This window comes from Epinephelus lanceolatus, chromosome 22 (assembly GCF_041903045.1).
Source record: "Epinephelus lanceolatus isolate andai-2023 chromosome 22, ASM4190304v1, whole genome shotgun sequence".
Taxonomy (NCBI): Eukaryota; Metazoa; Chordata; class Actinopteri; order Perciformes; family Serranidae; genus Epinephelus; species Epinephelus lanceolatus.
In genome coordinates this window covers 10909993-10930087 of record NC_135755.1, presented here as the reverse complement: position 1 = coordinate 10930087, position 20095 = coordinate 10909993, and the positions used below count along the sequence as shown (strand labels likewise).

The following is a 20095-nucleotide window of genomic DNA, read 5'->3' as shown; positions in this document are numbered from 1 at the left end:
TTAGTTTGAGACTGGTGCAGTTGTGTTCACAGCCAGCACTCACATATTGTAAGCAGCATTTGGAAGTGCACCTATTTGTGCAGCCATGGGTGTGTAGGTCTTAAAATGAGGTGTGGTCAGGCGCATTGTTGGCGGCTTGCTATTTTAAGGCAGCACAAAGAGACGGAACTATTGATCAACAAGAACCAGATCTAAAGACAGGATGGTTCAGGGTTTTGTTCTGCTATTTAAAGGACTCATTACTGAGATGGTAAGATATGTAGATGGGTTCGCAACATGCATATACTCTGCTTGTTACACACACAGGGAGGCATGGATGGGTTGCAGGTGAGTGAAATGCTCTTACTGCATTACTGTTGCTTCAACAAGTTGCTGAAAACACTATGTACTGTAGATAGCAGCTTTCAAAGGGAATCGAAGATGACGCTCTGATTAGTTGAATCTATATTACGGCAAAAACACACCTGTGATTCCCCTCACGACTACTTTGCCCCAGATTATTACCCCTTTTCGACAGTCATGGGCTTGGCTTGGCTTGGCTTGGTTTGGTTTGAGTCATCAGCCTAGCAGAGCAGGGATTTGTGTTTCCATTACAACAGAGCTGCCCCTTTGAAGGTTGGTCTTCAACTGATGACGGCTTGTCCTGAGTGACTTAAAAAGCAGCAGGCTAATCCACAGCTAAAGGTCCCCATTATTTTGCTGCATGTGTTTTTCCATCACACATTACCTGCCCTGCTGTGTGAACAGGTGCAGTGAGAGCCCGTTGTCTGCAGCAGAAAATACGGAGATGTTGAGTTTTCAAGCAGCAGCTTCTAATACAGCTGATAGCGAACATGAAACAGTAAAATAAAATAAACTAAGAAACTAAACTCCAAACTACATAGATTCAGTTCGAAGCTACAAAAGTCTTTTAAAAACGCCTTCCTCTCTGGTCTCCTGCAGACAGAGGTGAGGAGAGTCTCACAACACACACGGCTTGTTTGAGAGGGACAAGGGTGGTCGTCAGGGGTTTGCGAGACTTCACCGCTACCCGCTTGAGGATCGGCCACCCAGCTTTTGGACCTACTCTGGAGAAGGTCCATCTCTGCACAGCTTGGCATGGCATGGCGAGTCTAAACTGATAATGGAAATCGGTGCAGCATTGCTTGACTTGGCACGGCTGAAAAAGGCCCATATGTTTGATTAAAAGTGGATGGGAACGCCCTGAATACACCTGCGCCATGCACTTTGGACCATGCATTATCAATGGCTAAATAGGGCCCTAAATGTGTGAAGTATGGATGCGTATTCGACAAAAACAGTGTGTAAGAAAAAGAAAAATAGAAAAGAATTGGGCTTGATCTCGTCTGTTTTCTGGGTCTGGCCATCAGATGCCATCCACATCTCGTGATGTTGTCTTGAGCAGTGACGCAATATAGAGGCTAATGTTTAAATTTTTGCTAGCAGTGTGTACTCGGTTTAAAGCTGAGAACATGCAGTGACTTTGGCACACATTGGCTACAAGTGTCAGTGGTTTCAGAGGTAGTGCTTCAAATGTCTGATGAAACGGTCAACTTTCATTCACAGCATTTTTTGGCCACTTGGGGGCAGCATAGCAAGCTATAAATACAACATTTATTATGTAGAAAATGGTGCTATTGTTTTCAGTTTTTGTACAGTATCAATAGGTGACTAGGTGTTGCTCAACCCTTGTGTAATCATACACACAGATTCCCATAAATGTGCAGTCAATGACTGTCTTCCTTCCTTCTGACGAAACAGAAAACTTGTACACGAGCCCTTCCACTCAGCACACACCCTGGTGAGGCACTTCCTAGAGCTTCCTGTTGACTGCTTCCTAGGCTTTGTCCCCTCACTTGTGATAAGCATAATACACTTTCAGTGATTTCTGGGATTGTTCTGATGTTTCACGGCTGATTAACATGCACAGTGTCAAAGGGAGCTGCTCACCGCTTGTAAAAGTCAGCTGCAGAGACAAAAGCGGAAAGAAGAAGAAGAGGAAATCTGATCGTTGCGTAACCAGAGAGGTTGGATCAGCTGAATGAGTGAGAGAACGCACAGGCAATGCTTTTTGTTTCTTTTGTTTCGACGTATGTGAGAGGCAGGGTTGGGCCTGCTGCGGAAAGACATGCAGAGAAAGGCAGAGAGAGCAGGGAAAACCCTAATGCACTTATTGTGCTGCTGGCAAGGGGTTGACATTCACTCCACAGGAGGAACCAGCTCTACGCCTCTCCTCTTCCAATACCTACTCCACTTAACTAATGAGGTAATAATTAATCTGAGTCAGTGGAGGGGTTCAGGGCTTTGGCCAATGTGGGAAATAGTGGAGATGTGATGTGCATGGAGGAAATCTGTGCAGTGGGCTGCTGTGTGAGAAAGGCTCTCTTCGATCCTGGTAGCATGGTGTAAACACTTCATTCTTTCCATAACATTTCTCATGCTTGTAACATACCCCAGGGCGACCCACTGATACCAGAGGTTTCACGTCTGCACACGAGGATTATAAGAAGGAGAGCACTAACCTCCGCTCTTTACTGTCTCTGTTCAGACATGTAACATACTGGAGCAAATGCATGGAAAAAGACAATTACTTCTCCTGAGACACTTTTGCATTATCCTGAGAAATACTGTTGTGGTGTGGAGTCATAAGCTCGCCAGGAGCCGCTGTCTGAAGTGGTATGTTATCATGCCTCTGAGCAACACATTATGAATCTGAAAGACACATGTACTCATTATCTTTCATGATCTGTATCTGGTTTTATCGGTATGCATTGTCCTTTATCTTCATGTAAGGCCAGTTGTAAGTTTCATTTTGCCAGTTTATCAGATATATCATAAAGATATATAGTCGGAGGTTATGTACAGTTCAGATTGTTAAGATGTACAGTGCTGAGTGAAATTTGTTGCACATTTTGTTTTTGTTTTCCATGAAACGAAGAATGCAAAAGCTCTGCACAAGAATGCAAAAGTTTTGTGAGAGAAAGCTAAAGGTTCTCAGGAAAACACAAGCTTCTCATGAGATCACAAATTTTGCTGAAAGAACACAAACGTTTCACAGGAAAATGCAAAAGTTTTGTAAAGCAGTGCAAAAGTTTCTCAGGAGAATAAAAATTTCTCTGGAGAACGCAAACCTTTCCTAGGAAGCACAAAAAGTTTTGCAGGCGAATGAAAACGTTTCCCTGGAGAACGCAAAAGTTTTGGGAGACAATTCAAAAGTTTCTCCAGAGACTGCAAAATTTTCTCAGCAGAAAGCAAAATTTTTGCAAGACAGCGAAAAAAAACTTCTCTGGGAAAAGCATAAGTATCTCAGGAGAGCACAAAACTCACTAAGGAGAACACAACTTCTCAGCACAATGCAAAATTTTTGCAAGAGAGCGCAAGAAGTTTCTCTGGGGAACACAAAAAGTTTGCAAGAGAACACAAAGGTTTCCCAGGAGAATGCAAAGTTTTGCAAATGAATGCAAAAGGAGAATACAGGCTTCTCAGAACGTAAACTTTTTGCCAGAGAATGCTAAAATTTCTCAGGAAAATGCAATGTTTTCTGAGGAAAACGCAAAAGTTTTTCAAGAGAATGTAAAACCTTCTTTAGAGAGTGCAAACCTTTGTCAGGAGAGCACAAAAAGTTTTGCAAGAGAACAAAAAGGCTTCTCTGGAGAGTGCAAAGGTTTCTCAGTAGAACGGAAAAGTTTCTCAGGAGATGGCAAAAAGTTTTGCAATAAAAAAAACAAAACTTTCTCAGGAGAGTGCAAAAGGTTTTGCAAGAGAATGTAAAAAAATTTCTGGAAAAAGCAAAACTTCTGTGAGACATTGCAAACATTTTGCGGGAGAACGAAAACATTTTGCCGGAGAATACAATTCTCAGGAGAATGTGAGAGACTGCAAAAGTTTCCCAGGACAAAACAAAAGTTTCTCTGGAGAATGCAAATGTTTTTCAAGAGAATGTAATGGTTTCTTTGGAGAACAAAAACCTTTCTCAGGAGAGCGTAAAAAGTTTTGCAAGAGACTGTTAAAGTTTCTCTAAAGAACGCAAACATTTTGTGAGACAATACAAAAGTTTCTCAGGAGAACACATTACTTTCTCAAGACAGTGCAAAACACACAAGCTTCTCAGCACAATGCAAAATTTTTGCAAGAGAGCACAAAAGTTTCTCTGAGGAACGCAACAGGTTTGTGACAGAACGCAAAGGTTTCTCAGGAGAACTGAAAAGTTTCTCAGGAGAGCGCAAAACTTACTCAGGAAAACATGCTTCTCAGAACAACGCTTTTTTTTTTTTGCAAGAGCACAAACATTTTCTGGGGAACACAAATGGTTTGCGAGAGGGCACAAAAGTTTCTCAGGAGAATGTAAAGATTTTGTGGGAGTTTGCAAAAGTTTTGCGGGAGAATACAAGCGTTTCTCAGGAGAACAGAAAAGTTTCTCAGGACAATGCAAAATTTTTGCGAGAAAGCACAAGAGTTTCTCTGGGGAACGCAAAAGTTTTGCGAGAGAACACAAAGGTTTCTCAGGAGAGAGAATACAAATGTTTCCCAGGAGCATGCAAGAGAATGCAAAAGTATCCTCGGAGAAGACAAAAGCTTTTCATGAGAACATAAAAGTTTCTCCAGAAAACGCAAAAGTATTCTTTTTCCCCCTATCTTATTTTTTCCTCCCCATTGTCCCCTTGGGGGCTCCGTACTGATGCAGACAGAGGAAAACCAAGTGAGTGAACTTTATTTCAGTGCGCTGAAGTTTATAAAGTCGACTACATTCTCCACGAGGCCTGAAAACTCATCATCACGTACACAATGCTCATAGCAATTAAGTGTTATCTGCAGTTATCATTATGAACCAGGGGAAATTAAGCTGGCCCTGTGCAGAGAATTTCTTTGTTTCACTTCACTTAACACGCCCCTAGTTGAGTCAGGACATGAGTGACGTGAATGCCAAAAAGTCTTCCTGGTTTCTATTGGCCTCCACTCCCTAAAAAGACAGAAGCAATGGAGGATAATGGCTGAGATAAGGTTGTGACTTCATGGTAAAAGAACACAGTGACTTACTGTGAATACACCTTTGATAAGGTTTGTGATTTCTCAGGTTTCATTCTGAAGATTCGTTCATCAGCACAAACACCTCTTAAATGATGGTGCATGAAATACATACCTATCCCTTGAAAACGCTCTGACTCTTAAAGGTTTATTGCATGTTTTAATATTTATTACTGCTTTTTTTGGCAAATAAATTAGCAGTTCACCTCACACAAGTCTATTCTTATCATCTGTCCGCACCTACACTACCTGGCACACACCAAACTCATTAGATTCAGGAATTTAGTACAAGGCTGTGAGTACTAGAGGGCATGTGGAGATTCTAGTGATGTTACTGCATGATCGCTGACCTTGAATTTCACCATCATAACAGGAACATGGAAAACCTCATGCAGACATGTGACTAATCTGGAAAACAACTAAAAACATTTCTTCTGCATTTACTTTTCCATTGACTGAAAGCTGACAGCATCACATTGTGACTGTGTGCAGGGAGACTTTAGGCTGATACTGACTATCAGTTTATGTTTAACTTGATCTCAATACAGTAGGTTTCATTGTTAGTAGTAGCGGGCACCATTTGTGCACTCAAACTGCCTTCATGTAAACAAATCAGCATGTAATCTAGAGTTACTGCTTTTAATTTCATCTCAGTATCTATGTTCTTTGGCATGGGCTGTCACTCTTCAACAGTTGTGTCAGAGCTGTATTTAGTTACTGCTAATGCAAGCTGCACATGCTGCTGCTGCATTCAACTGGTGACATACAGGAGGCTTTTACTGTGAGGAAACCACGGGAAATGCAATGTTCGTGTTTGTGGCCATCATTAAAGTTAACCATGAACATTCATTAGAAAAGAAAATGGTTATTGTTTTGAAAGCAGATCAATTTTAAATATTGCAGGAAGTTATGAATAAGTCAGAGCAGCCACAGTGAGCGGTAACTCTTGTCCACAAAAACATTTTTTGCCAGCTGAAAGGGCCCGCTCTACAAGAGTGCTTTGGAGGCACAGAGTTGGTTGAGTCTGGTTGTTATGAAATGAAATATCTGCGTAAGTAAAAATGTCAAAACAAGGTACCAGACTATTTTCTCTGGATAAAGAAAAGCCTCAAACGCATTTTCGTGTTAGACAAGTGGGATTTATACCTTTGTTTCCCCACAAATACAACATGCTAACGTTATTAGCGCAAGCCTATGGTATTTTACATTGTATAAATTAGCCGAGCTGCTAGCAGACTTTTCCTCTGCTCATATGAAGCCAGGATAAATCACACACAAAACGCAAAAATGCTAATTTTGTGGAGGCTTTATTGTCTTCACAATTTATTGTTTCTTATCTTTGAAATTAAGGTAAATAAAAGCTTTGTTTCCACTGAGGGAAATGGTTTCAGAAACGGCCAGGAAGTCTGCGTCGCTGCGATGTGTAGTTACATTTCTGGGAAGGTGCACGTCAGGCTACGGCGTAGGGTACAGCGTCCAGGGATGTTAGTTGGTACAGATATGGATACTCAGACACCAGCGATATTAATTTCTCCTCTATTGTTGTTGCTGTTGTTCAGCACTCTCAGTTTATCTCGTATTTGTCCCGCCCATCCTTCACTGTGATTGGACGGTTGGCAAAGAAATGACAGTGACGAATGCAGCGTTTACCTCGAGTTGAATACTTTTTTAAAGAAGACGAAGAAGTAGAACAGATGCTCAGCACCTCGTCACACTGCTGGTGTTCGTAGCACAGAGTATATACGTGGCGCTCCCATTGCCAAGAATTTAAAAAACAAAACTCTGGCCTCAGGAAAAAGCACTTTATTGGACACAGGCTTTTGTCCTGCTGTTGTGTGGTAATCTGCACATACCGTGTGCTTTCGGCAACCAGACAGTGGTTGTAATTATGAGTTTGTTTGGCTGCACTGTGAACAGATAAACCAGTTCTCCTTCTGTTGTATTTCGGACAAAGTAGCTGCTGCAGGAATGTTGCTGCCCCCGCAATTATGGGGGCAAAACAAAAACACATGTGTCGTTACTACGTTAACCACTGGTTATTCCTACCAGCTATTAAGAGGAGTTTGCCTGGAGGGTTTTCGGCCAGAAAGGTATTCTTTGGGTTAGGGTAAGAGTGAAGAAAATCATGGTTTGGGTTAAAATAAAGACAGAATTGCTCCTCGCCATATGAAATCTATGGATTTCTCCACACTGAAATCTTTAGTTTTCTTTTTTAAAAAAAAATACTTCAACAAGACAGTGGCCATACGTTAATTTTAGCAAAAACCGAAAGCAACCATGAATATGCAGAAATAAATTGACCTGTAAATGTTTTAAAGTCCGCCTCCACTCGAGAAAACTTTTTTTTTCTTATTTTTATGTCCCCTAAAATGTCTGACCTCGACTTTCGTGAGTTGTATCTGTGAAAAGTTCATCGCTAGAGAGGTGTTTTCAAGCTCTACTAAGCTGGCGATGTCTGTACACTTTCCTAAAATCTGGGATTCAAATGTACAGCCGGCAAGGCAGATAATATGAAAGCTAATTATTGTCTGATACAGGAAACACATGTCAACAGGAGAACTGACTTCTGCACAACACCAGCAACGAAACCTGAAACCTCCAGAGCCGAGTTAGCATTAGCTTAGTGACAGTTTTGACAGTAAACATGGTGTTGTGTGAAGGTTTTGGGTGTAAACCAGATCCTTGAGCTTCCCTCCACTGTCTACCATTGTTATTGTATGTTTCACAACCACTAACACTGTGTCAGCCACTGCCAGTTAGCCTACAAGCTAACAGGCTAGCAAACACTAACAAGTAAAAGATGCTAATTCCACGAAAGATTCTGATACATCTGCAAGTCATCGGTTTTGATGAACAACAGATTCCTCATCTGAGTCGGGGTCTGACTGAGGCTTGAACATGTATGTATATTTCCTCCAACGCTAACGCTAACCTGATCTGCACTTCTCTTTCAGCGCTCAGCCAATATTAGTGTAAGTATTTTACTTTAAAGCTTGTCTGGAGGGCGTCTTAGGAATTCTGCATACCAATAGTGTCTCCTTTCTGTCAAACAGTTTCCCTCCCTTACAGCCTCTCTGCTCAGATTAACATGGTTGAGCAATAATCTTGGGTGTGTACTGTTTACAGATGATGGATGCCTTCACACAACGAGCACATGGATGCAATAAACACATAAAGCCAATCACAATGCTGCCACAGCCAGTTTCGTTTCTGGAGTTGCCTGGAGTTACCTCCGCCCAGCTCGGGATCCTTCTCCTGTTCCTCAAACTCCTCCTCCTCATCGTGGGCCTCAGTGGTGCAGCGGTAGCCCTTCCTCTTCAACACGTGGCAGATCACCACCCCCAACAGGCCCAGGATGAAGAACACAGGCACCAGGATGAAAGCAGTGTAGTCCGGGTTGCCTCCCCCTGCTCCACCGTTACCTGGTCCGGTAACTGTAGGCTGACCCGCTGGAGGATGAAGAGGGACGAAGAGATAAATCATTCTAAATACTGATGCACACAGACAAAGCAAACAATCGGTTTGTCATTACAACGCCCTTGAAGGCAACCTGATCCCTGCAGTGAGTCTGTGGGCACATCTGAGGCCGAGCAGCTGAGGGGATTTAAATGCTCTCAGCGGCAACATGACAGAGATTTCATGTTCCCTTTCCTGGATCAATCTGCTGCCCCTGGCCTGCTCGATCTCGTGCAAGCTGCCTCCCTTCTCACAGAGGCAGAAACTACGAACGCATCATGGCTGCTCATATCTTTGTGTTTTTATAGGAACTGACTGCAGCAAAATGAGCACAAGGTCCATAAACTTTACCACCCTGGCTCCAGCTTCCCTCTCCCACTCCCATCTGCCCACCCTCCTACATAGCGGACTTTAGCCTCATCAGGGCGCCACGAGACTGGGAAGGATACTGGGCAGTTTTAGAGTATTGAAAACAGCATTCACACCCTCTCAGAGTCAAAAGCAACGTCTTCATATTAATTGTTTCGTCCAACCAACAGTCCAAAACCCAAAGATATTCAGTTACTAGCATTTGTGTGTAGGGCTGGAACGATTACTTTCACTTTTGATTAATCTGTTGATTATTTTCTGTATTAATTGATTGAAAATGAAAATTAGTGTTTCCCAAAGTAAAAGACGACGTTCTTAAATTATGTATTTTGTCCACAAGTTGAAGATATTCGGTTTACTGTCATAGAGGAGGAAAGAAACCAGAAAATATTCACATTCAAGAAGCTTTTTCTTCAGTAAAAATCACTCAAACTCATAACTGATATCAAATTAGTTTGTTGACAACCAATCGAAGAATCGTCGCAGCTCTATATGAGACAAATAAACAGGGACTCCTCACTTTTGAGAAGTTGTAACCAGCAAATGTTTGGCTTTTTTGCTTAAAAAATGAATACAACTATTCATCAATGATCAAAATACTTGCACATTTATTTTCTTTTAATCATACAGTTTAATTGTTGCAGCTTATAGGTTTCATTTATTGCATTTTACATGAATGAAGTTCTTTAAAAAGCCCAATAATTTTGATGGTGCTGAAAAACAAGGCGGAAAAAAAATAGGGCTCCTTAGTTCAACATCTGCCAGGTTACGTCTAAGCGAACCCAACAAACTCACATCAACACCAAAAGGCTCCACTCTGTTGTTAAACCTGTTGATAGAGTGCCCTTGGGGTGATGTTAGCGTCGCACTGGTTCCCTCGTCACAAAGCCAATGGGATTTTTCCAATGAATTCTGGATCACTGCAGAAAATAAGCTCTGTGGCAAACAAATGTTTATGACACCAACCATTTTGTTACTGTAACATCCAAAATCATAGCACTACTTTTTGTGCAATGTGAGCAAAGTAATTAACATTTGCCTATATACAGTGCCCTCCAAAAGTATTGGAACAGTGAGGCCAATTCCTTTATTTTTGTTGTAGACTGAAAATATTTGGGTTTGACATCAAAAGATGAATATGAGACAGCTTTCATTTCCAGGTATTTACATCTGGATCTGATACACAACTTAGAAGATAGCACCTTTTGTTTGAACCCACCCATTTTTCATGTGAGCAAAAGTATTGGAACATGTGACTGACAGGTGTGTTTTGTTGCCCAGGTGTTTCCCAATTACACTGATTATTCAAACAATAAATAGCACTGAATGTCTGAGCTCAGTTTCAGATTGGGTACGATAGGTTTTGCCTGTGCAGACTGCATTTAGAGGTGGAACCAACATGAAAACTGAGAGCTGTCTATGGGTGAAAAAGAAGCAATTGTGAATCTGAGAGAAGATGGACAATCAATCAGAGCCATTGCACAAACATTGGCCATAGCCAGTACAACCATTTGGAATGTCCTGAAGAAGAAAGAAACCACTGGTGTACTAAGCAACAGACGTCGAACAGGTAGACCAAGGAAAACATCAGCAGTTGATGACAGAAACATTGTGAGAGCTGTAAAGAAAGACCCTAAAACAACTGTTAGTGACATCAGCAACAACCTCCAGAGGGCAGGAGTGAAGGTATCACAATCTACTGTTCGCAGAAGACTTCATGAACAAAAGTACAGAGGCTACACCAGAAGATGCAAACCACTCATTAGCAAGAAGAATAGGAAGGCCAGGCTGGAATTTGCCAAAAGGTACAGAGATGAGCCTCAAAAATTCTGGGAAAAAGTTTTATGGACTGATGAGACAAAGATTAACTTTTTCCAAAGTGATGGAAAGGCGAAAGTTTGGAGAAAGAAAGGATCTGCTCATGATCCCAAACATACAAGCTCATCTGTGAAACAAGGTGGAGGTAATGTCATGGCTTGGGCTTGCATGGCTTCTTCTGGGACGGGCTCTTTCATCTTCATTGATGATGTAACACATGATGGCAGCAGCAAAATGAACTCAGAAGTCTACAGAAACATTTTGTCTGCTAATTTAAAGAAAGATGCAACCAAACTGATTGGGAGATCCTTCATCATGCAGCAAGATAACGACCCAAAACACACTGCCAAAACAACAAAGGAGTTCATCAGGAGCAAGAAGTGGAAGGTTTTAGACTGGCCAAGTCAGTCTCCAGACTTAAACCCAATAGAGCATGCATTTTACCTGCTGAAGAGGAGACTGAAGGGAGTAACCCCCCAAAACAAACAACAACTGAAAGAGACTGCAGTGAAAGCCTGGAAAAGCATCACAAAAGAAGAATGCAAAAGTTTGGTGATGTCAGTGGGTCACAGGCTTGATGCAGTTATTGAAAGCAAAGGATTTGCAACTAAATATTAAGTCTCATTCACTTTAATCTATTTTAAGTTTATATGTTCCAATACTTTTGCTCACCTAAAAATTTTGTGTTCCATTACAAATAATGCTATCTTCTAAGTCGTGTATCAGATCCAGATGTAAATACCTGGAAATAAAAGCTGAAATGTTGATCTATTGTCTCATATTCATCTTTTAATGTCAAACCCAAATATTTTCAGTCTACAACAAAAATAAAGGAATTGGCCTCACTGTTCCAATACTTTTGGAGGGCACTGTAAGTAAAAAATAAATAATTGAAAATGAATTAAATAAAAAAATAAAACAAAATTAAATTAAATAACATTAAATTAATTTAAATTAAATTAAATTAAGGTGCTTGCAGGATTCTTTAGTTAAAAAAAAATTAAGTAAATTAAAAAACTGAATGTGAGCAAAGTAATTAACATTTGTCTATATAAGTAAAAATAAATAAATAATTAAAAATAAATTAAATATAAATAAAATAAACTAAAATGAAAAATAAACTAAAATAAACTTAAATAAAAAAAATTAAATTTAACTAAATGAAATCAGATTAAATTGAATTAAATTAAATTAAATTTCTTTAGGTAAAAAAAATTAAGTAAATTAAAAAACTGAACGTGAGCAAAGTAATTAACACTTGCCTATATAAGTAAAAAATAAATAAATAATTGAAAATAAATTAAATAATAAGAAATAAAAAAAATAAATTAAATTTAAATTTAAATAAAATAAAATAAAATGAAAAAAATAAAATTAAATTAATGTGTTGCAGGATTGTTTGGGTAAAAAAAATTAAGTAAATTAAAAAACTGAATGTGAGCAAAGTTATCAACATTTGCTTATATAAGTAAAAAAAAAAGTAAATAAATTAAATAATAAAATAAAAGAAAAGAAAAAGAAAAATACAATAAAATAAAATAAAACAAGGTGGGGAAAAAAATATGTCTCTTTAGTTCAACGTCTGCCCGGTCACGTCTAACACAGCAGCGGCAGCTAACATCAACCCAAAAACAACACCTTGTTAAACCTGTTAATAGAGTGCCCTTGGGCCTGATGTTAGCGTCGTACTGGTTCCCTTGTCAAAAAGCCAATGGGATTTGGATCACTGCAGAAGATAAGCTCTGTGGCAAACAAACATTTATGACACCGACTATTTTGTTGAGATAATCTTCACAAATAAACACCACTTATGTGATTTTTGAAGCCTAAATGCAATCGCCAGAGGTAACAAGCTAACGTCAGGCTTTCAACACACCACACTATGGTCACATGACCTAAAGTCACCACCATAACAAGGCTGTAAAGCCAACAAGACTGTATCCTCATTTAGCCAAGTGTTAAAAACCGCTTAGCAACCGCCTTTTTTAAGACACACAGAAGCTTCAAAGTTCACTTGTGGGGTATTTACTGACGTATTTTATGTTTATGTGAGATCTGATTTCAGGCATCCAACCAAAAACCTGTTAAATAAACCCATTAAGTGTTAAAATGCAAACTCATTTTTGGGTTTAAGGGCTCATCCCTGCAGCACTTTATAGCCATTAGACAACGTTAGCCATGTGATGCTAACAGTTAGCCTTGTCATCGAGTGTTTGCCTGTGGACTCTCACAAAGTACCCCAGGCCTGGAGCTCACACTCTTGCAGCAGTCTCATGATGAAGATGTTTTGGCACAGTTGGTTTTCACACCTGATATGACCCGTACCTGAGTACACATGACCCGTACAGAGAGACCACCTTTTCACGTGGACTCAGGCACAAACGGACGCACCATGCTCAGGTCTGGTACATAGAGTTCACACTGAACAAACGAACCGGACTTTGGGGTCAAGTGTACTCAGATCTGGGTCCCTGATGAGAAAACCTCCTTAGAGTCTTGGAAGTGATGAGGTCAAAAGGTCAGAGGGTAGATGGTGACCTTTTGTCAGCTATAGGCGAGAGCTCCCATGGCTCCTGTTGCTGGGACACCACGTGAGGCATTCCAGGGACACACAAGAGGGCTTTGTTTGTCTTCCTGTTCCCATCAGTGTGCGTTTGTGTGAGAGAGAGAGAGCGAAAGACGCAAAGGCAGAAATGGGAGGCCACAGTTTGAATCTTAAACCATATCAGAATTAAAATCACATGTTCATGACATTTCTAAACGCACGGTGGCCCTGTGCGTACAGAGGCGTGTTCCTGCATACCTAACCATGAGCCTCCTGCTGCACACAGCCATTGTCCCAGCTCTGATGCATCAGACTACTGAACACACTGATAAAGACCATTGTCTGCTCGCTGACCATCCTGTGACCGTGTGTCCATGTGCTCATACACTAGTAGGCCACCCTGGCGTGCCGCCATGCCTCGGCAAATGACTCATGAGAAGCAATCGAAGGCCAATTAGACGAGTGTATAAAAACCATTTCAGAAAAACAGACTAGAAAGTGGAAAATAGGTTGAGCAGAGTCCTTGAGGAGGATTTAGACTTGAGTCATAAAAATCTCTTAGCAACCACAGCTGGTGCCGAGATGACAGTTGTCAGAGGGATGGCCAAAAACACACGCACATCACAGTGTGGATTTATATAATAATCATGTGGATTAAAACTGTGAATTCTGATGTTTTGCAAAGCTTTGATTAGATATTTGAGCCACAGTCAGGATGTAAACAGGGCTGGGTACAAAACCTCAAGACTTTGGGTATAGATGGAAAGGAAAACTGAAAGTTAAATCCAAATCTACGGCTGCAACCAAGGATTCATCTGTCTATTATTTTTTCAATTAATCTTGTAGTTGATAAAATGTCAGAAAATACTGTCACTCAAGCTGACGTCTGCACTCTTTTTTTAAATTAAATTAATTAATATAAAATTAAAGAAAAGCAGCAAATTGTCACATTTGAGAATTGAGAACATTGGATTTGTTGGTTGATAACTTGCTTTGATGATCATGTTGATAATTAAACAGGATATAAATACATATCTAAAATGTATTTCTACATTTTTTTAACTGCATTTATTTATTTCTTAATTTTTTTAATTTATTTACATTTATTTTAGCAAATAATTATTATTCAATTTTGCCTATTTATTTCTGTATTTTTTTTTCCTGTATTTATCAATTGGCAGTAATCATGTTTTTTTTTTTTGTTTTGTCTCATCTTGAACACATATCCTTTGATCAGATATTACCTGATTTAAATAATAACTCTTTCAAATTGTATGTATAAGGCTCTGGCAATATGATAAGTATCAAAATACAGGGGTTATGATTCAATATGTTGTAATATACTGAAATACTGTCAGCAGAGTGATTTATTGCAATCTTTTAAAAACTAATTTTAAGAAAAATGTAATTGTACAAAGAACTAATCAATATTTGATCTTTTACGCAAAACAAAAAAAATTAATTATAAGAAATAACATAAAATAAAATTAAGGTGCTTGCAGGATTCTTTAGGTAAAAAAAATTAAGTAAATAAAAAAAACTGAATGTGAGCAAAGTAATTAACATTTGCCTGTATAAGTAAAAAATAATAATAATAATAATTAAAAATAAATTAAATTAAAAAAATAAGATAAAATGAAAAATAAAATAAAATAAAATTAAATTAAATTAAATTAAATTAAATCAAGGTGCCTGCAGGATTCTTTAGGTAAAAAAAATAAGTAAATTAAAAAACTGAATGTGAGTAAAGTAATTAACATTTGCCTATATAAGTAAAAAAAATAATTAAAAATAAATGAAATAAAAAAACAAAATAAAATGAAAAATTAAACGAAATAAAATTAAGGTGCTTGCAGGATTCTTTAGGTAAAAAAATAAGTAAATTAAAAACTGAATGTGAGCAAAGTAATTAACAGTTGCCTATATAAGTAAAATAAATAAATAAATCAAATTAAAAAAAATAAAACAAAATAAAATGAAAAATAAAAAAATGAAGAAAAAAATAAAATTATATAAAATAAAGGTGCTTGCATGATTCTTTAGGGGAAAAATTAAGTAAATTAAAAAACGTAAAAAGTGTTTTCCATAATCAATATAGTATAACAAAACATAATATTGTGATACTCAAGTGCATTAATACCTGTGGATATTCTCATTTATCCAGGTCATAGTTATCTCAAGGCAACTGAATCGAACGCAACTGGACTTAATTTTGTCTAGAAACTAAGTCCAGTTGCGTTTGATTCAATTGCCTTGAGATAAGTGCATTAATATTTTTTACACCTCAAATTTTAGCAACGTTCTTGTAACTCTGCTGGTGTTAAAACAGCACTGCTGTCTCTGAGAAACTTGGCTTGTTTGTGAAACGAACAAAATGTTCAGGTATCAAACTGATGCCAGTGCTGAAAAAATCAAATGATACTCAGGCCTCAACGTAAACGTCTAAAAATGAATTGGAGACGAAAAGCAACCGTGTTTACTTGGACTCTGGGTGTCAGGAAATATCTTACAACATCACAAAGTAACATCCTGTGAGTCTCTGGATTTTGAGATATGAGGAAGGTATTCCCCCTCTCTGACTCTGAAGGAGTAAAAGTATTTCTGTCGACACTGTCAAATCCTTTATCTGAAACCTCCTCTGGAGCTGAGTGCAGGCTCTATAGGTCAGCATTACTGTTCTGCTAGTTTAATTTCCTGCAGTTTTAGGAGGATTTAGTCGTTGAGAAGTTCTGTCTGCCAAAAGGTTATCGACGTCTCTGCTGCAACAGCTTCTTTCACAAAATGATGTAAAATCAATCCCTGCGAAAAAACACAAGGAGAAGCTTTTGTGATTGAATTCGCTGCCTTTATCCTCTCTTTCCTTCTCTTCTCTCCTGAGCATCAGATGCACTAATGGGAATCTATTTTTGCTATTAATAAAGACAATTTTAACTCTGCTCGTGTGTGAGCTGGAATATTTGAATCCTTGTATCACGTTGCTCTGACAAGCAAACAGATGTGTAGATGGAAATTACTCATTACTTATCAGCTGTTTATGCTGATGTCGCTGATGTCTGCACCACAATGTCAAAGGGCACCTCAGAAAAGAGGATGTCAATGTTACTCCCTGCTGAGATCAGCAAAAGATCTAACGACACCAGGCAGCACATTGTGTACTGTTTCAGATAATTTCCAACTTGGCGTTAAAAAATATTAGTCTGAGCAATCAGAAACAGCTGCAAGACTTGTACCCTGTTTCTATCAGTGATTGACCTCTCAGCTATATCAACTCAGCAATCTGATCCTCAACTACATGTAACTGCATTATTCTCCTCCACTCACTCATCTTGGGAAGGAGAAAGAATGGAAATGAAAACTGGTTCTGCTCACTGACAGCCCAACTGCCAGAAAAACGTTGGCATTCTGCAAACCAAAGATAGGGACCTTGTGCTTGTTATTATGTAGCGAATATGTTGAAACTTTACGTTTGAACAATGTGTTTAACATATGTCAAACCCCTTAGTTATGGTGAGAAAAAGATCATGTTTTGGGGGCATGATCCCAGCAGGGGGAGCAGCAATGTCTTGGTGAAAAATAACCAATTTTTGTGGCACTTTCCCTGCTGGAAAAACAACGAGTTGCTAAAAAACACCCACGTTTAGGGGGCTAGAGAAACCACTGGAAACACAGAAATAGGTTTCTAAAAAACACCAACGTTTAGGGGGCTAAAGAAACCACTGGAAACACAGAAATAGGTTTCTAAAAAACACCAACGTTTAGGGGGCTAAAGAAACCACTGGAAACACAGAAATAGGTTTCTAAAAAACACCAACGTTTAGGGGACTAAAGAAACCACTGGAAACACAGAAATAGGTTTCTAAAAAACACCCACGTTTAGGGGGCTAAAGAAACCACTGGAAACACAGAAATAGGTTTCTAAAAAACACCAACGTCTGAAGGCCAATTTCCACCAGATGCGTGTTGGTTGCGTCTCCGCTCCGGCACGGCAGTGGAGCCGATAGGATTCAATTCCAGTCAATGTGTGTGTTTCCACCGGCTGCGGCTGTGCTGCGTTCCGGCTCCGTCTCAGCTCCGGCACTCCGGAGCCCTCCGGAACAGATATGCAGGACTTCTATTTTTGCCGGACCCCGGAGCACAACGCAGCAATTCAGCACAGAGCAGATCATGCGGTGCAGGAAGTCGTGCACAGAAACACAATAAAACATCCGGTTAATTTTCAAAATAAAATACAGTGTTCACGGCGGATCATATTTCCCTGCACTACACCTTAAAAACGACATAATGGGCAGAGGCAGGCCTGAAGTCAACAGGTCAGAGGTTTTCAGACGTCATTTCACCCCGTGAACACCATGGACGAGGAGATATTAATCATGGCAGTGCACAGGTGTCTTCCAGCGGAGCTGCACCGCACGGCACAGCAAACGCAGCTGGTGGGTATTGACGGACGGCGGAGCATGCAGCGGATAACCAGCGCTGCCGTTCCGCAACGGACACGCATCCAGTGGAAATCCGGCGTGAGGTCTCACAAGCAGCTGGAGAAAGAGTCATGAGTCCCTAAAAAACACCCATGGCTGGTGCCTTAAAAGCGCTCTAAACAAGTCACGTGGTCCCTAAAAAACACTTGCATTTGGTGCTTTTAAAGCCGCTCTAAACACAGTGCCAGGTCCCAAAAAATATCCATGTTCAGTGTCTTAAAAGTCGCTCAACACACAGTGCTGTGTCCCTAAAAAATACAGATGTTTGATGCTTTAAAAGCCATCGAAAACAAAGCACAAGATGCCGAAAAAACAGCCACGTTCAGAGCCTTTAACGCTGCTCAAAACACAGCGCCAGGACCCTATAAACACCCGTGTTCTGTGCCTTTAAAAGTCACTCAAAACACAGCACCAGGAACCTAAAAAACACTTGCATTTGGTGCTTTAAAAGCCGCTCTAAACACAGCACCAGGACCCTAAAAAACACTTGCATTTGGTGCTTTAAAAGCCGCTCAAAACACAGCACCAGGACCCTAAAAAACACTTGCATTTGGTGCTTTAAAAGCCGCTCAAAACACAGCACCAGGAACCTAAAAAACACTTGCATTTGGTGCTTTAAAAGCCGCTCAATACACAGCACCAGGACCCTAAAAAACACTTGCATTTGGTGCTTTAAAAGCCGCTCTAAACACAGCACCAGGACCCTAAAAAACACTTGCATTTGGTGCTTTAAAAGCCGCTCAAAACACAGCACCAGGAACCTAAAAAACACTTGCATTTGGTGCTTTAAAAGCCGCTCTAAACACAGCGCCAGGTCCCTAAAAACAGCCATGTTTGGTGTCTTAAAAGCAGCGCACGGCCCTATCTAGAGTCACTGTTTGGTTTGTCCGTTCTGGGCTACTACAGAAACATTGCAGTGCAACATGGCAACTTCTATGGACAAGGACCTACTCCATGTAGCTATAAACAGCTCATTCTAAGGTAACAAAAACACAATAATTCTTATTTTCACGTGATTATACACTAAAGAATACATACCTATTATATTATATTGCATTCCTGCCAATATATCCCCCTGAATCCTACACACTGACACCTTTAAATCCTGCATTGTTGAGAAAATGTTGTACAGTAAAAGGGTTTCAATTCACCACAGCAGCTCATAAGAGACAGTGTTTGTGGTCTTCAGCTTAGCGCTGAATATTAATGGGTTAAAAGGCCCAGCGGTCCATCTGTGGCTGTGGTTTACCCATTTCCTCATGTTCAGGAAATCATGTGCAGCTAAAAATGCAAATCTCAGACTTAAAGTGACGACATTTTATTTCATATTATGCAAAAATGCCATCCCAACCTACAGTCTCTTTATCCATGTCGGAGCTCATTCGTGAGAAGAGATGAAACCCCTCTATTGCTGTCTGACTCCGACTCTGTGACGGATGCAAAAGTCTCAGTCAGCACATCATGCCAAATATCTCCCTGCGCTTACTAGTTCGTCTGGATTTACACAGCTATGCATATTAGCAAGCATGTACTTGTTGTGCAGGAAGTTGCTAAACTGCATTCTCACGCTGCATGCTGATCAGTGAGCTCAAAACTCCCATTTGTCTTTAAGGAAGGAGACGATTACTACGTTCTTTTTGGGAGCAGAAATTCAATTTCATGCAGGGATTCAAGCAAACAATCCAGAAACAGGGCTGTGGTGTCTACATTACAAGTCGATCACTTGTAAGCTGCAAGTAACATCATTTTTTTTATGATTGATTATTTTCTCAGCAAATCGATCCAACTTTCAGTCTGTAAAACATCAGCCCAGGTGATTTCCTTGAGACGTAAGGAAATGATTCATCGATGATCAGCGTTGTTGCCTATTATTTCTTTGTCAAATCAATAGTTAAACTGTTCCAGCTCTCCCCACATGTGAAACGAGAACAGCACCGTAAGCCCCGTTTCCACTGAGCAGTACGGTTCAGTTCTGTGCGCATTTTTCCGTTTCCACTGTGAAAAGTTGTGGATGGTACCACTGGGACCATTCCATACCGTCCCCATTTTTGGTCCCCCCTCTGTTGGGGTACCTAGCACACAGATCTGGTACTAAAAGGTGGAGCTGTGAACACTGCAGTCCATTGATTGGTCAATAGAGTAGGGTCAATCTGCTCAGGACGAAGCAGTGAGTGACAACAACCCCGGCCACATTTCGTCTAGGTACCATGTCTGAAGGGTTACTCTCAGTTCTAAAGGTACCGAAAGTGTTTGGTGGAAACAGGGCTTTAATTACCAAAAGAAAACGGCAGCAGAGGATCTTCTTACTAAGACAACTTTCAAAATGTAGCTTGATACAAGTAGTTGCCCCTAAATTCAAGGTATTTGCCCCAAAAAACACATTCAAGGGGGCAAAAAACTGTGTGGT

General features: G+C 39.9%; 1 protein-coding gene across 2 annotated transcripts in view; it reads right to left on the bottom strand.

The window, feature by feature from the left end:
* The window catches only part of rell1 (RELT like 1), a 58713-nt gene that overhangs the window by 33715 nt on the left and 4903 nt on the right, over nt 1–20095 (bottom strand). For both annotated transcript variants that reach the window (XR_013488451.1, XM_033609803.2), the window contains exon 2: nt 8256–8474. Coding sequence is in view for 1 of the 2 variants with exons in the window: in XM_033609803.2 (XP_033465694.2) it covers nt 8256–8474 (219 nt within the window). In the remaining variant the exon portion in view is untranslated. The remainder of the gene's footprint in view (nt 1–8255; nt 8475–20095) is intronic.